The following is an 18,887-nucleotide window of genomic DNA, read 5'->3' as shown; positions in this document are numbered from 1 at the left end:
TGTTCTCCCCTCCTCTCTGTCCTGCAAACAACCTCGGTCCTGTCCTCAGATGCTTGGCTCTTGTATCAGTCCCCTGGGCCCCCATGGCTGGGAAACCCTCACCATGGAGGGAACTGGGCAGTCCCAGAGCCCACTGTTTGTCTCCATCCTCCCGGATCCCTGTCCTTTGTCACCAAATGCCAAGATCTTCAAAACCATTTCATCTCTTTTGTCTGTTTTTCCTTTTTGAGGGGCTGTTCCAGGTGGTAGGGTAGTCTGGGTCCCTGTTACACCATCTTGCCCAGAAGCAGAAGTTTCCCTCTTGTCTATTTTAGGGGAGGGGGACAGGCATTCGGTGTGACTTTCTTACAGGGTGTTTCTCACAGTAATTCTCAGGCAGAAGCACCGGCCTCAGACTCACTGGGACCCTGGTGAAAAATGCAGATTTCTGAGCTCCCTCCCTGGCCTGCCCAGTCAGGCCCTTGGGAGCGAGGCCAGGCTGCTGCTGTCTGGACAGGGACACGGCCTTAAGAACCGTGTGGAGGGTTCAGCTTGGCTAAACACCCAGCATCTGTAACTAATTATACTCTGACAGCCCCTGGGAGGACAGGAGGGTGTTGCCTCCAAATTCCACAGGGAAGCCAGAGCTCCTCTTCTGTGGTTATATAAAGTGAGGCTGCCTGTCTTAGGAATTTCTACTCCCTTAGAATTTTATAGGTGGGTAAAACTATCAGTTCTTCAGCCACTGAAAAAGCACTTGGCCCTGATCAGGGTTCTTTGGTAAATAATTGCTTATCTTGACCAGGCACAGTGTCCTCTTTCAAAACACCGACTTTAGTTTTTCATAGGAAGCGGAATTTAACTAAATGGGATCTGCTGGGGTTTCCATTTGGGTGCCTTTTGGGGACACCCTGCACAGCTGTACGTGCTCAGGTAGAGTCCATTTTAAAGATGGTATGGCTTCAAGGGGGCTGTGAGTTCTAGCAACTTCTCCCTTGGACTTCCTGAACTGGACCCACAGTGTGTGGACATTAGAGGATGGGCTGCAGATAGCAGCAGGTTCACTCCTTAGTGGTGACAACAGTTGGAAGGAAGGAAGGGAGAGGGAGGGAGGCAGGGAAGGAAAGGTGGGACAACCGAAGGTCCTTACTTCCCTGTGAACCTGTGTTCCGGTTTGCTAATGCTGCCGTTACGCAAAACACCAGAAATACATTGGCTTTTATAAAGGGGGTTAATTTGGTAACAAAGTTACAGTCTTAAGGCCATAGCATGTCCAAGCTAAGGTGTCAGTATTAGGGTACTTTCACAGAAGAGTGGCCAATGGCGTCTGAACACCTCTGTTGTCAGGGAAGGCACGTGGCTGGCTTCCTCTTCCTTTGCTCCCAGGTTGTGTTTCAAAATGGCTTTTTCCTGGGACGTTTCTCTCTAGGCATCTGGGGGCATTCTCTTAGTTTCTCCCAGATAAACTCTGGAGTAGCAAAAGTCTGCTTTCAGTGGCCATCTTCAGAATGTCTCTCTTGGCTGCAGCCAACATCAGGGGTCTGCAACTCCAAGCGTGTCTACGCATCAGTGTCAGCAAGAGTCTGGGCCTGTGTGGCTCTCTTTTAAAGTACTCCAGTGATTAAATCAAGACCCACGTTGAATGGGGCAGGGCCACACCTCCATGGAAATAATCTAATCAAAGGTATTACGCACAATTGGGTGTCACATCTCCATGGAAACAACCTAATCTGAAGATTCCAACCTAATCAACACTAATACATCTGCCCCCACAAGATTGCATTAAAGGACATGGCATTTTGGGGGACATAATACATCCAAACTGGTACAACCTGGAAAATGCATGTTCTGTGGATATTAACACTGAAGCCATGGGTAACTAACTTTTCTGAGCATTAATCACGAAGACATGTAATCTTTTATTAAGAACTTGTTAAAAATTCAAAGTGTTTTTAAGCCTTACGTATATTTCACCTCTTTTTATGTTAGTTAGGCCTTACCTTGTACATCAGTCAGTGCCAAGGATGGTGGGAAGATGGCCACACACCATGTAAAAGATCTGTTTCTCACACATCGTCCAGTATTCACACGAGATCATTTCTCTGGTTATGTGTTTTCCAGACAGGGCTCTCCAGGAAAACCCAGAGTTTCATTATGGAGCAACTCTGCGCATGTGTGCAGATGTCACCTGTATTAAACATCAACCACCACCAAGCATGGACCTTAGTTTCTGCTGAGTATTTCCATTCTGCCCTTGAAGTGCTCCTTTGTCCTGGAAAGCTGATCCTAAATGATGCCGCCTGGCTATTGGCCACCCATCCCTCATCCCTCCCGACTCTGGGAAGGAGGCAGGAGGAACATCCCATGTCCCTTCTCATTCTAAACAACAACATTTGGCCTCTTCAGAGGATATTGGTGAATTCATTCACCCTTTGAAGTGACCACATATTGTAATGGAAATAGATATTGGAAATTTGGAGCTTACATTCTTGGGGTAGAAACAGACAATAAACAAACACATATATAAAATAATGACATACACCATAGGGAAACACAATTAAGGGTTGGACTTTTAAACAGGTGATCAGAGAGGGCATCACCAAATGGCCAACTTTCGAACCAGCCACTTGGCTACCTGGGGGAAGAAAATTCTATACAGAGTAGCGATACAAAAGCCCTAAATTGGGGTGTGTCTGACTCCAGGAACAGCAGGGGGGGCAGTGTGACTAGAATAGAGACAAGGAGAAGAATAAGAGTCAAGGCCAAAATAAGGAGCCAGAAAGAGTAGTCCTTGTAGACCGATTATTAGCACTGAGACTTACACACTGGATGCGATGCGAAGCCATTTACAAGTGTTGAACAGAGGAGTGACATCATGTAACTTAATGCTCAACAAGGATTATTATGGCTGATGATTTGAGACCAGAGCATAGAGGGCCAGATTGAAAGTGGAGGGGTTAATTGGGAGGATACTCCTGCAGCCATCCAGGAGAGGGAGATAGGGTTAGCTCAGACCATGGTAGAGAAGGTGAGAAGGAGCTGGAAGCGAGATACTTTTTGAAGATACAGTTGGCAAGATATGCTGATGGATGGATAAGGGGTGTGAGAAGGAGGACAGAACTCCAGTATACAGCTAAAATGTTTGGTCTGGGCAACGGAAGAATAGAGTTATGTTTACCAAGGAGCAGATTTGCCAGATGACAATCTGAAACTCAGTTTCAGTTTCAGACATGTTAATTGGAGATGCTTCCTGGACATCCAGACGAAGCTGTTGGGAGGGGACTGGGCGTATAATTTAGCATATTGTTATATAAGTCCAGAAACTGGATGACGTAGGCAATAGCTTGTATTGTCTTACTACAGAGAATATTCCAGTTTGAAATGACTTTAGAGATCAGCCAGTTCCCCTCATTTCACAGATCCATCCAGAGAAAGCCAGAGCTTGCGTCAAGATCAAAGAGTCCTTAGGCTTTAACAGCGACAGAGAAACAGAAACTAGCCCATGCACCATATATGCAAGCAAGCCAGAGGCAAACACCTTGACTTTGCAATGTATCATTTCTCCTTGAAGGATCCAAGATTTAGAAAGAGGTGTTTAAAATGTTTTGTTTAAATGCAGGTGGTCGGCCAGTATTTAGGTGCCTTTTCTGATTCCTGTAAGCCATCACTCTTCTTGTAGGCTGTCACAGCCTTTGTTAATCCAGCCACTTAGCATTTGTTACATTTTTTAATGTATTATATTACCTGCTTACATTTTCTGAGCCCAGGGACTGTCCCATCTGTCCTATCCACTGCTTAGCACATAGCTACATAGCTTGGCACATAGCAAGTGTTCAGTTAATGTTTATGGAATGAATAAATTACTTTGCAAGAATCATAAACCTAAATTTTATCTGTCTTTCCCTTTTTGATTTTCTGTATCATTATTTTTTGTAAACCCCCCCCCCCCATTAAGTATAAAGTGCACATGTTATTCTTTTTAATGTTCTCATTCAGGGCCAGCAAACTCCAGCCCCCAGTCCAAATGTGGCCCTATGCCTGTAGTTTCTACATATTTAAATGGTTGAAAAAATCAAAATAGTATTTTGTGATGTGAACATTATATGGAATTCATACTTCTGGGTCTGTAAATAGAATTTTATGGGAACACAGTCACACTTACTCCTGTATGCCCGTGGCTGCTTTTGTGCCCCAACAGCAGAGTCGAGTAGTTGCGACAATGACTTTAAGCCTAAAATATTTACTATCTGTCCCTTTACACAGAATAAAAAGTTACAAGTTTGCCAGCCCCTGCTCTAGATGTCATTGAAGAGTGAGCTGGCCCAGGTTTTTCTTCCCCCATCCCCCCCATTCTTCACTTCTGCCTTCCTTAACTTTGGGAAGACAGTTTCTCCTGTAAGTTGGCCATTGTGGCTTTGAGATAGCAGGAACTTCAGGGAGTCGATTTTCAACCCTGGTGAAAGATTATATGCATTATACTCTAAGTGCTCCAGCTCAACTCAACCCCAAGGCCAAAGAACACACCAGCCAAAACGTTCCCCAAGAATTTTAATAGGGACTTACTTACAGGAGGATCTCTCCCAATGGCGATGGGTTGGGAAAGGAAGTCAGTGATCTGCCCAAACAGGAGGAAGTGGAGTACCTTATAGAGCTCAGCAGGGCCTCACTAGATTTAGTTAAAAGAAACCTCAGCGGAGTCTCCTGGAAGTTGATAACCAACAGTGATTAGGCTCAGTGACCTTCAGTGTCTTTGCCCTGATCTTGGGGCAGCTGCCTGCTCGAGGCTCCACCCTTTTCTCTAAGGAAGTGGGGGTGGGGTTCTGGCCCCTGGGCTGCCACAGTAAGCTCCAGTGGGGCAGGGATTTGGGGTATCCCGAGACCAGAGCAGTTCCTGGCCCCTAGAAGGGCTCAGTGAATTGTTACTGGATGAATGGAATGAGTTTGCCACTGTTCTTTTCAATGGGCATGAATAAGGGGCAACCCATAAGAAAGGACAACGGTACATATATGTAAGTTTCATATATAATAGTTAACTGTTGGAGGGGAAAGAACTGGTCTCAGAAGCATAACTTAACTCAGGGGAGGTTTCTTTATCCTTTTGAATGAGAGCAATGATCTAGGAATTCCAAGATTTTCTTTTCTCTACCAGATTAACCTTATAGTTTCTGTCTTACTGAGAAAATTAAAATTAATTTAAATATTAACCTGAATTTATATCAAGTAATGATTGGGAAAAAATATCCCAGAAAAATATGGGGTATTGTGAGATTGTTTTGAGTTTAGCAATTTGTTCTAGGTAATCAGAGTTGACTAACCATGGTATATATAGAAAGCACATTGTTGGCAGTTTTTAAAAGTTATCATTATATGTTTAATGCCAAGCTCTTTCTTTAAAAAATATTGTGGTTTCCCTCTCCTTTTAGTTTTTTTGTTTTGTTTTGTTTTTTCTTCTTTTTTTTTTTTAATTTCTTCCTCCTCAGCTTCATGCACTTTTCCTCCTGGCTCACTTTGCTAGGGCCACACTGGGGCTCTGGGTTAGTATTTTCAGCTCCTTCTCACTCAGGGCCTTTGCATAAGTTGTACATTGTTCTTTCTTTCTGGAACTTTCTGAGCCCTCATGGTCAACTCCTCCTAATCCAGATTTTAGCTGAAAAGTGACTTCTTCAGGGAAGCTGTCCTGAAGCCCTTTTTTTTAACTCTCTCATAGCTTGTCCCTGGTTGTAATTGAATAATTAACTGTGTAGCTGGTTGTTAAGCCTGAACCTCTTCTCGTGGCCTGTGAGCTCCTTCACCTCTGAATCTACAGGGCTTTGCCAGAGAGTGTGCCTAAGGGGAGGCGTTTGATAACTATTTGCTGAAGCAATGAATGTTGAATGAATCATCCAAAGTTCAGTTAAAAGTTTTGCTTTCTTTTGCTCTCTTAAGCTGGGAAGTTATTAAACCAGAGGAAAGACCCAGACTCAGCCACTGTATTGCAGAATCATGGATGAACTTCAGTGTATTTCTTCAAGAAATGTCTGCTTTTAAACAACAGAGCCCCGGCAAGGCAAGTGTCCCTGAACAGGAAAATAACTATGTGTGCTTTAAAATGTCCAGGAAATTTGGAAATGAATGAACTAACCCATTTTATCAGCTTGTAAGAGTTCTCTAATTCTTAATATAATATACTACGAACACGTGCCGTAAAAGCTGATGTTAGCAAGGTTCCGAAACGTTGGTGTGTTAGCACTACAAAATTCTCAACCTCATATTTTGCAATTGTGTTGCTGTCATATCTTACACATATTTATCCAACTCCTTACTTAAAATGAATGGTGGTTAGTCTTATCAGCCAGACCAAGATGGAAATAAATGCCTTTTTAAGAAAATCCATTTATAATATTTAGCCAGTTTCTGAAGCGCAAGGGAGATGAAATCAACCCAAATTCCTTTGAGGGTGCTTTTGGAGATAAGTGAGTCTCACTTTTAATCTACAAGGTGGAGAATCATGTGTGATTTATTTAAAAAAGAAAACCTTTGGCAAAAACATCCATAGTGATTATATAAATGAAATGAGTATTTTTCCAATTAACCAAAAAAAAATTCATTAGGGGAAGAATCTTAAGTGGTTTGAAAGGGACTGCATGGTGAAGTGCATGCCCTGTTATTCTTATGAGTAGAGGCAGCTTCAGCTCTGATGGGCAGTGTTGCATTCAAGTTTCTTGAATGTCTGCCTGTGGTGGGAAGGAACAGTCTGGGAATGTCAGCACTTAAAATCCTTTTCGTTGTAGCATGTACAGGTGACTCTTAACTTCCCATTGTATTAAATAACAATTACACTTGGAAACATTTTAAGCACATTAAAGTAGCAGTGTTTTACATGCAATTTTAAAAAAAATCACTAAATATAATTTTTGGAATAGATATCCACATGGGGGGGGGCAGCTATATTTTAAACTGCATTGTATTGCATTAATGTGCCCCAACTCAAATACTTTAAGAAGTTTATGCTTCAATTCTAGTGGATAATGTGAAATGATTATGAAATCCCTTTGCAAAACAATTCTGGATATAGTAATGCCTGCACGTACCTATTGTCCTTTCAACTTTTACGGCGTTTCCTACTTCCATTTTTTTTCTGAAACTCCAGATTCTTTTAAGGATACTTGCTGTTTTAGAACAGCTCTTAACTTTGCTCCACAAGTTCATCTTTTCTCCTTTTGACTCATTCCCTGTGTCGAAGAATGAAAAACCAAACTTAACCTGAAATGTTAAAAAAAAACCCACTCTTCTCTTTCTTGCAATCAGTTATTGCTCAGAGATGTATATTCCTTCCTCCTGTGTCTTTTAAAATTCCCTTAATCAATCTTCTTTGCTAGCTTATCAGTTTAATTTTTTTAATTCAATTTTGAGATTTATTCACATACCCTACAGTCATCCACATGTACAGTTATTCACAGTACCATCATATAGTTGTGCATTCATTGCCAAAATCAATTTTCAAACATTTTTATTACTCCAAAAAAAAGACAAGAACACCTTAAAAATCCCATCCCCCTGTTATTCATTTAATTTTTGTTCCAATTTTTCTATTCATCTGTCAGTTTTTCTATTCATCTGAGCCACAAGGTTTTCACAATTGCACAGTCACTCTGTGTAAGCTACATAGTTGTACAATCATCTTCAAGAATCAAGGTTATTGGGTTGCAGTTCAACAGTTTCAGGTATTTCCTTCTAGCTATTCCAATTCACTAAAAACTAAAAAGGGATATCTACATAACTCTTAAGAATAACCTCCAGAATAACCTCTCAACTCCATTTAAAATCTCTCAGCCACTAAAACTTTGCTTTGTTTCATTTACCTTCCCCCTTTTGGTTAAAAAGACTTTCTCAATCCCAGGATGCCAGGTCCAGGCTCATCCCTGGGAGTCATGTCCCACGTAGGGGGGAGGGCAGTGAGTTTGCCTCTATCAGTTTAATTTAATACCATGATTTACAAATAAAGTAAAAAAAGAAAACAGTTTATGACTGGAGTGTGGAAATCGAGTAAAGATCTTTATGGTGAAAATTTTGTCTTGTTGCATCCAATGGGAATTAAGGACATTTTTTGGAGACTACTTTTAAATTTCTTAAAATAACCAAGGTTTTTTGTTTGTTGGTTGGTTTTTTGTTTTAACTGACAGGTGTGGGGAAAATAATGTCCACATTTGAGTGTAGGAATTTCATGTCAATTGGCAGTTGGTTTCTATGTGACCTGTAACTGGGGGTCATTTGAGGTTGGGGGGGCATGGCCAGAGAGGATGCTGATGGCCAGTAGAGTTATCCCAACAGCTTACTGGCTGTGCACATTACCATTAGATTTGTCTAACTTCCTCTAATTTCTGTGACATATTTTGGGGTCTTTGTAGATTTCAATGGACTTAGAGTAGTTTGCTTTTGCAGATTTAGTTACCAGGCTGTATTACTTTCAGAAGATTCAGTTCCTTTGCACCTGGCGGTAACTCAGCCACAGGCCCGATTAATGGGAGTTGTCATTCCCAGTGCCAGAAATTAGCTCCTGCCCCCTCAAAGTGATTATTACTAAGTGTTAAAGTGGACCACGGCTGGTTGAATGTAGAGGCTATCAGACCTACATGCGAAAGAATGCTGTTTGAAAAAACATTTGCTATAACCTGACAGATCACATATAGATAATCATATGTTTGGTATCCTATGCTCTAAAATATCTGGAGTTGCAAATAATTGTCATGTGTTATTTCTGTTATTTCTAGTTTTGTCTCCTGGTCTGCAGTGTGTGCACATTTTTCACAGTCTTGGGAAGTTACGTTCCTGGGGTTATACTCAGCTATCTATTGTGTAAGTATCGTAGAACATTGCCCTAATTCATGTGATGCATGTGTTATCATTTAACTGTCTTGTCAGCAAGACCTTCCATTGTTTGGAAAAGGAGAGATGAGTTCTTAATTATAAAACAAGTTGATGATTATTTGATCTCCTGCTATACAAAGTTTCTTCCTTTACTTAAATACATGCTTATGTCTTAAAATTGGATGAGTAGCTGCAAAAGGCAGGATTATAAATGAGTACATTTTCTTTAAATTATGTCAGTAAAACTATAAATGAGCTATACCCACCTTCCATCACAAACATACCAATATCTTAGGTCTGGTGCATGTTTTGTGGCTCAAAAAATAATAAAAACCACAATGAGATAGCATTATAATCCCCACCAGAGTGGCTAAAATTAAAAATATTGACCATACCAAGTATTAGCAAGGAATAATTGGATTTCTCACACACTATTTGTGGGTAGGAAGAATGGCACAACCACTTTGAATTAATTTGAGTGGTTTCTTACAAACTGCTATATGACCCAGCTATTCCACAGCTAGGTATTTATACAAGAGAAGTGAAAGCAGATGTCCACACGAAGACTCATACACAAATGCTCATAGCAGCTTTATTTGTAGTAGCCCAAAACTAAATACATTCCATATGTCCATAAACAGATGAATGGATAAACAAATTGTGGTATATTTATGCAATGGATTACCACTTAGAAGTAAAATAATGATACATATAAGAGGACAGATGAATCTCAAACATTAGGCCGAGTGGAAGAAGCCAGATTAAAAGAGAATATATACTATATGATTCCATTTATAGATAAGTCGATAAAATTCAAAGTAGTCTTTAGTGAAAAAGCAAATTGGTGGTTGCCTGGGGATGAAGTTGAGGAAAAAATTAAAATAAACATGAGGGCACTTTGGGGAGGGAGGGTACTACACATATATTCACTATCTTGATTATAGTGATGGTTTTTTGTTTGTAGGCCTGTCTCAAAACTTACCAAATTGTACACTTTATGTGTAATTTAGTGTATGTCAATTATACTTCAAAAAAGCTGTTAAAAATTGTAAATTTCCTGCTTTTCCTAAAAAATTGAACTGGTGATGCTACCATTAGAAGGGGCATGCACTCCTTCACTTAACTAACCCTCATATTTCCCTATTTTTTTTTACAACAGCTTGCTTTATTAATTTACATATACCCCCTTGGCTTTTAGAGATATTTGAGTTTGTCACTCCTGTTTTAAAGGGTAATAGGTTATGATAAGAAAATAAACGTTACAAGTAGTATGGCAATCTTCATTTCTTTTTGTATTCCAAATGCACAACCTAATGCTTGGCAAATGGTCTGAGCTCAAGTCTGTTCTCTTGAATAGAATGCATATAGAATATCAGCCTCTTGATCTACATTGTTTAGGAAGGAAGAGAGAAGAGGGCTACAGTCTGATGTGGGGCAAGGCATTATTCAAATGGTTTACATTCATCTGGTTTATTCTTCATAACAACCCTTAGCAATAATGTTAGTATCCCAGTATTCTAATGAAAGGCTAATAGAGAACTTTCCCCATGGTAAAATGGCATTTAATAAATGAGTAGAGTTGAGATTTTAATCCAGGACTGTTGTCTTGAAAGCATGTAAGATTTCTGTAAATTTTGATGGTAAAAGGATGGAGGGGAGGGAATTGATCTAGTTGCCAGTCTTTGAAAACAGTGACGGTAAGCATGAGTGGGTGTGTGTGTGTCTGCACCTGCGTCTGGGTGTGTATTAGAGAAGAATGTTTTGATGGCCGGGGGTGGAATAAACGTTATGAACTTATTTCACACAGGCATTTCCACAAGATATAAACTTCTTTTGTCAGTAAGGGCACTGTAGTATTTTTATGGAATTCTGAGATATAGCCTCTTGAAAGAGAGGGCGTCTTACTCATACTCTTTTCCTTCTATTTCAGTACTATGTGCGTTTTTGTGTCCACTTTTTAAGTGTAATGATATGGGACAAAAAATATACAGCAAAATCAAGTCAGTTCTGCTGAAACTAGATTTTGGAATCGGAGAATATATTAACCAGAAGAAACGTGCGAGATCTGGTAAGTAAAGTTTGAACTTTAGATTCCGCACATGAAATGAGACGTTAGCGGGCTATTTATTATAAGGTCACCTTCAGTACATTTGAGAGTGCTTTTAGCCTTCTGCTAAATGTTATTAAAGAAGCCAATCCCCAAAAATAATATAACCTCTTCCTATTTAGGCTTTTTTTCCCCCCTCAGACATTTCAATAAGTTGACTTTATCCAAATTGTCAGGAGATAGGAAAGGGTTAAGCAGCTGTATATTTTGGTATTTATGATTCATTTACATTTAATTGTTTTAGTTTGGACTGGACTATTGTTAAAAAAAATTGATAAAGGTAGAGTAGCATGTGGAAACTGTATAAAAGGGAGTTGAAAGAACAGGGAAAAGAAAAGGAAATAGAGGGGAAAACAGGAGATCACTTTTCACTTCTTAACTTGGCCTGTAACCTTATTACATTGGTGATTCTCAAACTAGCTGTGCATCAGAATCTTCTCTGAGAACTCATAGTTCTCACAATTCCCAGGGTTACCAACGCTACTGATACAGGGACAGCCGTTTGAGGACTACTGATAAAGGACATTTCCTTTAAAATCGAGCATTTTACAAATATGTGAAGCTTTTTATATGACATTTAATTAAATGGAGAATATTAAGAATATGGGGTAAAAATATATAATGGGTAAAATACGGAATGTCTAAGCTGGCTGGGAAACTGAGAGCTTCCAAATTTTTTTCTCAACAGAAGCAGATAAAGAAAAAAGTCCCAAGGATGACAGTGAATTAGACTTTTCAGCTCTTTGTCCTAAGGTATTTTTTATTTAGTTTTCAAGTTTTCTTCCTGTGTGGTTTGACTATAAATGTGTTTACATGCTCCAAAGCTGAATGATTTTCCTATGGGACTCCTCTTATATCTGTAAGGTGATTGAACAATTTCAAAAGGCAAATACTCATCTGGTTTTTATTATTCTGGCATTTTTGGTCTTGAGATGGATTGTTTCAAAAGATTTCCCTGAGAAGTTTAAAAGATGCCAATGGTGTTTCACTTATATTAACACAGATTAGCCTCACGGTTGCAGCCAAAGAGCTCTCTGTGTCTGACACGGATGTATCAGAGGTTTCCTGGACTGATAATGGAACCTTCAACCTTTCCGAAGGGTACACTCCGCAGACAGACACTTCTGATGGTATGTTAAGATTTCTGGATGCTCTTATTTTGTTATTATGAAATTATTATTATATTTATAAATTATAAACTTATATTTATAAATTTATGTGTATTATTTGTAGAAATTACATTATTAATAATTTATTATTATGCAAAAATATTTAATTTCTGCCAGCTAACTGTTGAGTGGATAAAAAAGTGGTATTCCATTTTATGAAATATTTTGCTATAAAAGGCAAGGAAGTACTGATACATGCTACAACATGGATGAACCTTGAAAGCATGCTAAATAAAAGCAGCCAGAACACAAAAGGCCACAAATTGTATGATTCTAGTTATATGAAATGTCCATTATAGGCAATCCATTTAGAGACAAAAAAATAGATTCATGGTTGCAGGGGCTGGGAGAAGAGGGCAATGGGAAGTGACTGCTAATGAGTATGGGGTTTCTTTTTGGAGTAATAAAATGTTCTAGAATTAGATGGTGGTGACAGTTGCACAACTTTGTGGCTATACTAAAAAAACACTGAATTGTGAATTTTGTGGTATATGAATTGAATCTCAATAAACTGTTCATTTTTAAAGTATGAAAAGAAACTAGCCAGTGTGCAAATCTGCCTTTATTTTGAAAACAAACCCTTTGACGATGAAAAGAATTAATTTCTGAAATATCTGGTGTTTTATGGCAACATTGAGAGAAGCTACTCCATACATTGAGGCCTAAACCTTATTAAGAGGGCCTGAAGCATGGAGGGCAAAGTCCCCACTCCAAAGCTGGCTCCAAGGTTTCTCATGTTTTTCCTCTTCTTTTTTTTAAAAAGTTGGTTAAATCCAATTGAAAATACGATAGCATAATACTCTCTGCTAATGCAAATTGAGGTACAGAAAATGCCATAACCTAAATTGAAAGACAACTCTTTGTGCAATAGCTTTAGATTTTGCTATTATCATTGGGTTTTTTTCAAGTCATCTGAGCCATACACTGAAAGCATGAGCAGACTATAAATGGGGGTCACAAATAAACTGCTTTATATGTATTTTACAAGTAAGAACATACTTTTTCTGTATGAAGAAGGGAGGCAGGCTATGCAGTGATATGAAAGAAGACTGGCATGGAGATGGGGAGGAGACCCAGGTGTAGTCTTGCCTTTGTCACTAGCTGTGTGACCTCGATCAGGTGACATAATTTATATGGACCTCAGTTTCTTGTAAAGTGCATTAGAACAGTAACATCACTGAAGTCCACTCAAGCTCTCTAGCTCTCAGTATCTCCAACTGGGGTCATGCTTTAAAGACCAGGATAACATTGTACTTTGTTCTTAAGCCACAGTTATCCAACCCACTTGAAAGCCTTCGCATTAAATTGATTAAACCGAAGATTTCAAATCACTGTTGTAAGGAGTTAACTATTATACTAAAAGATCTTATCTATGCAAAGTGAAAATAATAAAAGCACTGCCTGCCTCCTAATCTGACATTGCTTTCCAATGTACTGAATCTTAAAGTATTCCTGTATATATGCAAGACCAGAATTTGATTAAATGGTATGGTCAATTCCAGCTATATTTATGGAGAACCTAATGTTTCCACAGCTTTTGGGTTAATTATGGAATAGAAGGTGAAGTAAGCATCTTTTATTCCAGCGTTTTAAACAAACACAAGGTAGGGATACTCGAATTGATCTCCAGATATATTAAAAAATGGTGAATGATAACATTCACCATTTGCTGTCCTAGAATCCACAAAAATTTCCAGTTGAAGTATTTACTATTTCATGATCATACATTTCCACATTGGCTTAAACTAAACTATTCCCATCTCGTGTACGGGATGGAATTTTTGTTTGATTGTGGTGAACATTTCAACTTCAGTTAAAGCCCCAACCTAATGTTAGACAAGGTTGATTATTAAATCATCACCTACCTGTTTTGTGCTTAGCAGAAGAGTGAAAGCTGTAGGGGAGATTATTGTGTTTATGTACTTGTGATTAAATTGATTCAACTGACCAGGAAGCCTAGCTGCAGGCCAAGGCTGGCCAGGAGGTTCAGATTATAATCAGATCTCTTTTTGTGACACAGCTCTTTTATTTCAAATGTGTTATGATGCTTCAGCATGAGTGTCTGTTATACATTTCACAGATCTCGACCGACCTAGTGAACGTGAAGTCTTCTCTCGAGACCTTTCGGATTTCCCATCTGTGGAAAATGGTACAGGAACAAATGATGAAGACGAAGTAAGCCTTGGCTTGCCCGTTGAGCTCAAGAGAAAAAAGGAGCAGTTGGACAGTGTCCCCAGGCCCAGCCAAGGGAGGCAGTCGGCAGCTGGTCTCACTCTTCCTCTGAACAGTGACCAAACCTTTCACTTGCTGAGCAACCTGGCTGGGGACGTCATCACAGCCGCGGTGACTGCTGCTGTCAAAGACCAGTTAGAGGGTGTGCAGCAAGCACTTTCTCAGGCAGCGCCCAGCCCAGGAGAGGACACAGACACTGAAGAAGGTGATGACTTTGAGCTACTTGACCAGTCAGAGCTTGATCAGATTGAGAATGAATTGGGACTTACGCAAGACCAGGAAGCAGATGCACAGCAAAATAAGAAGTCTTCAGGCTTCCTTTCAAATCTACTGGGGGGCCATTAATCTGGCAGTCAGCTGGCAACCGAACAAGATAAACCACCAAAAAATTTCAAACAAGCAAAAAAAAAAAAAAAGAAAAAAATGAAAAAAAATTTGAACTGTGAGCTTTAATGATTACTTTAGATTTTGTCTTATTTTTCCCTTCTGCAGTGAATTAATTGGATATATATCAGCTGACACTGATAGACTGATATTTCTGATAGTTATTTTTATGTAATAAGCATGGAAAACTTTATATATGTATATATACTGTGGTGTCAGAGATAAAGATTAGAGGTTGTTTTTAAAACAAAAAGAAAAAAAAAAAACACCACCACCAAATTGTTGAAATCCTTCTGTAAGTATTCTTCATTTTTCTTCATAATTAATTTTTCAAGCATGCAAAACAAGTTTATTGTTACTCACTGACAAATATTGACAATTAATTGTGAGTACACGCTGTATCAGCTCCCTTGTTCCTAATACTTGGAGACAGTTAAACAAAACAAAACTTTTGGTGGAATTTGATGTCAAAAGAGAAAAATGACCAAAATATCTTTAGTTGAAGGACTTGAGAAATACGATCAAAATTAATTTCCTAGGAAAAATTTAAAAAACATATTTAACTCCTTTGGATAGGCTGATACATTTCCACGTTATTTCTGCAGTTGTAGACTTAGGCTTCTTGTACAGTGGCGTGCTCCATTAGCCGCCATCTCTAGTCTTGCGGTGGGTGGCGTTAACCCAGAGAGTGCAGGTAGTTGCATATCACACAGATGCAGGTTAGGATGTATCCAGGGGTTCTCCTGTTTTGTCATTCATTTGTCCTACAGACATTGTCAGTGCAGATGTATTCTGCTTGCTCAGACCCAGCTTACACCCTCATCTTCTATAGTTATGTCCTGGAAAAAGGTTCCTAAAATTGTGAAACTGGTTCCTGATATGTTTTATGAGTGACGTGGTCATCGGCGATAGAGAAATAGTTAATAACCCTGTTGTCTTGGTCTGAATAGTTAAAGGCGAGGACTTACTTGGCTTTTTAGGTGTATTTATTTACCATTGAAGTCTCAATATATAACTGATTTCTTATAAAGAAGCTAGAATATATATTTTTTGCTTTATTTTAAACGTTTTAGATCACCTTTAAATAACCAAATCTGGCTTACAGTTTTTAATAAAGGACTAAAAAGAGAAATCAAGCTAGTTTTGTCACTGTGATATAAACTTTTAGTAGTATTGAGGGACCATGTCAGCAACTACCAAAACTCTGGCATTGCTGCAGATGTGTAGACATCTGAGACCCTCAGAAAGGAAGGATAATCCAAGAATATAGGAAATCTATTTTCCTCTCCTTTCATTTCATCCCTTCTTATATTTCTAAAGACTAATTACAGGTAATGCGATGTTTCAATGTAGTATGTTTATTTATTTTTTCTTTCTGAGGTGTTAACGTATCTAGACTGAATTTTGCCAAATGTTAAAGGAAGAAAAGTTATTGAAGATTTTGGACACTTGCTTTTTGTGATCGCCTATGCTTACATGTCATTAGTGCCTCATGACTGTGTTTGACGTCCTTTATTGATACAAAGTGAGCCTGTGCCTTCATTATCTTGCCTATTTTGGTACAAATGAAAGCTTGGTGTTAGATCTATGAACTGTGTGGTTTTTGGAGGAATATACCTGAATTCCATTCAGTCAGAGTTTCTGGACATGAAGAAAAGTACAGTCACATATTTATAAAATACCCGTTATTGGGTTTCTTTTTTCTAAGCGTGTGTTTCTTCATTTAAAAACTATTCATGGCTGTGAAGTCACAAAGGTTAAAGGTCATTTCAGTTTCTTCATTGAGACAAGATGTTAAATAATCATGGTAATTAACGAATATGTCACAAGTCACTGAATAAGCTTGCAAGAAGATAAACTCAAGGGATGATAATGTGTGATGATAGTATGAACAGTAAAGCTAGAATAAAATGTTATAAATATAAATTAAAGGGAGTTCAGGAACGGGGAGGTTGATAGGGTAGAAAACTATGTTCCCAGTACTGTGGAGGAAACATACCAGCTCTATATAGCCCATAACATGTTAACTATATATGCACTTTGATTTGTCAAGAATATGTGTGAATACAAATTTATACAATACAATAATACTCTTCTCAATACTTTTAATTCAAACACTTGAATGTTGAGGGTTTTTGTTTTTGTGTGTGTTTTTTCAGGGATAAGAGGTGTTGCGTGTATTACTGTGTCTGATTTTAAAATATCATAGCAAATCAACCCTGTGATCCAGTACAGTAGGGGACTACATATCCTTGATCATGAGAATTTATATCAATACCAATATTTCCCCAATATCTGAACAAATTGCTGAAGAATGGCTTATAAGATCAATGTGGAATGTAGTCATTAAAATGTGGATTTTTTTTTCAATTGTAGAAGAACTGTGAAAAACGTTTTGCTTGTTTTCTGTATAAAATGCTGAGCAAAATCATACAAACAGGAAGAGCATACAATTGGTCATGCATTTTGATCTGAAACATTAAAACAGGGCTCAAGAAGGTGAAGCTTGCTTTGGAAGACCAATCCAGGCTTGAAGCAGTGCTTCTATTCTCATTTGGAAAAATCTTTCCTCTTATACTGAAAATCTAGCGTTTTAAAAAACTGCCCTCTCCCCAGTTTAATAGAATATTATTAGGAAGAAAAGTGTTTAGTTTCATAAGGTTTTGCAATTGGCAACTGTCCTTTACATATTTAGGCAGTTCACTTTTATAATTGAAATAAGTGTAAAATTTCTCTTTTAAGAAGGTGGCAAATGCCAGTATGCTACTGGTTTTAGGCAAGAAACATATCCACATTTGTTTTAAGAAAAAAAAAGTGATTTACTTTTTTTTTTTCCTTTTCTGTTTATAATTGATATTGGTATATTTCTTTACACTGCCCCAGCTGTGTTAGCAGCAAGATAGGAAAGTATTCTGAAAACCCTGACTAAACTCTTAACATCATTTGTCTCATGATGAAGTTAGAAAGTCTCAGGGCTATATTTTTATGTCTTCTTTCTCCATTTCTTTCCCAGCATTTACGTTAAGAAGAAAAGGTGGAAATATGGGTTCTGGTTCTGACATTAAATATTATGGCCTTAGGATACAATGTCAAAGTCACATAACATCCCCAAGCCACCGCCTCAGTTTCCCCAAAAATAAAATAAGGAAGTTCATTCTTATCTTCTGACACAGGGATGTTTTGAGAATAAGTCTGAGGGGAAAAGTGTCTGAAATCATTTTCTGGGGAAAAAATTTAAAAGGCTGTATAAAACCAAGATAGTGATTTTTTTTTTTAAATGACTGTTTCTGCCAGGCCATTTTTTTAAACATTAAAACAAAGACAATCAACAAGTACCTACTCAAAGAAAACTCTGAAAGGTTCTTCTAATGACTCTCATGGGCCTACCAAATGCTTCAGGCTCATACTCTAATAATTGCTTGTGGCATAAATGGATGGAGGACAGTGTTGCAAAAATTTCAGTTGGCTCCAGACCATGGTTGAGGTTTTGTATTATTCATTTTTAATGGTTCTAATACTTTCTGGCTCTGGGACTTTGAGAAAGTCACTTCACATCTCTTATGCTGGATTCTCTCATCTACAAAATTAAGATAAAATAGTTCCTACCTCATAAGATGTTGCAAGGATTAAGTGTCTAAGATTGACTTTGGCAAACTACGGCTTGTGAGCCAAACCTGGCCCAATGAATGTTTCTGTAGAGCTTGCAAGCTAAGAATTATTTCTACCTTTTTTAAATAGTTGAGAAAAATGAAAAGAAGAATAATGTTTCCTGACATGTGAAAAATGTATGAAACTCAGGCTTCAGCATTCATAAATAAAGTTTTATTGGAACATAGCCCATGCTTATTCATTTACGTACTGTCTATAGCTGCTTTTAAGCTATGACAGCAAAGTTGAATATTTACGACAGAGGCCATAGACCCACAAAACCTAAGATATTTACCATCTGACCCTTTACAGAAAAAGTTGGCCAACCCTTATCTAAGACATAGAAAACAATTATAGTTAGGATCATATTTAATCCTCATGACTCTATAATTAGATGCAGAAGGGCAGGGTTAAATACATTTTCTAAGGTCACATAGCTAGTAAAGGGAAAAGCCAGACTGACCTTAAAACCTAGTCTCTCTTCACTATATCACCTAATCATAATTTTTTTGATACATTAG

At 38.3% G+C, this 18,887-nt stretch overlaps 1 protein-coding gene and 1 long non-coding RNA gene across 3 annotated transcripts in view; one reads left to right on the top strand and one right to left on the bottom strand.

Annotated features, from left to right (window-relative positions):
* The window catches only part of RETREG1 (reticulophagy regulator 1), a 174,435-nt gene extending 155,882 nt beyond the window's left edge, over nucleotides 1-18,553 (top strand). For both annotated transcript variants that reach the window (XM_037798769.1, XM_037798770.1), the window contains 6 exons: nucleotides 5,905-6,025; nucleotides 8,730-8,814; nucleotides 10,757-10,894; nucleotides 11,622-11,686; nucleotides 11,937-12,063; nucleotides 14,183-18,553. In XM_037798769.1, the coding sequence (XP_037654697.1) occupies nucleotides 5,905-6,025; nucleotides 8,730-8,814; nucleotides 10,757-10,894; nucleotides 11,622-11,686; nucleotides 11,937-12,063; nucleotides 14,183-14,679 (1,033 nt within the window). In that variant the 3' untranslated portion in view covers nucleotides 14,680-18,553. The remainder of the gene's footprint in view (nucleotides 1-5,904; nucleotides 6,026-8,729; nucleotides 8,815-10,756; nucleotides 10,895-11,621; nucleotides 11,687-11,936; nucleotides 12,064-14,182) is intronic.
* Nucleotides 1-18,887, bottom strand: part of LOC119505891 — a 48,992-nt gene that overhangs the window by 26,566 nt on the left and 3,539 nt on the right. The window lies entirely within an intron of this gene.

The sequence above is a fragment of the Choloepus didactylus genome, chromosome 11 (assembly GCF_015220235.1).
Source record: "Choloepus didactylus isolate mChoDid1 chromosome 11, mChoDid1.pri, whole genome shotgun sequence".
Taxonomy (NCBI): domain Eukaryota; kingdom Metazoa; phylum Chordata; class Mammalia; order Pilosa; family Megalonychidae; genus Choloepus; species Choloepus didactylus.
The sequence above is the reverse complement of the archived record's forward strand: the minus strand, read 5'-3'. Positions and strand labels throughout refer to the sequence as shown.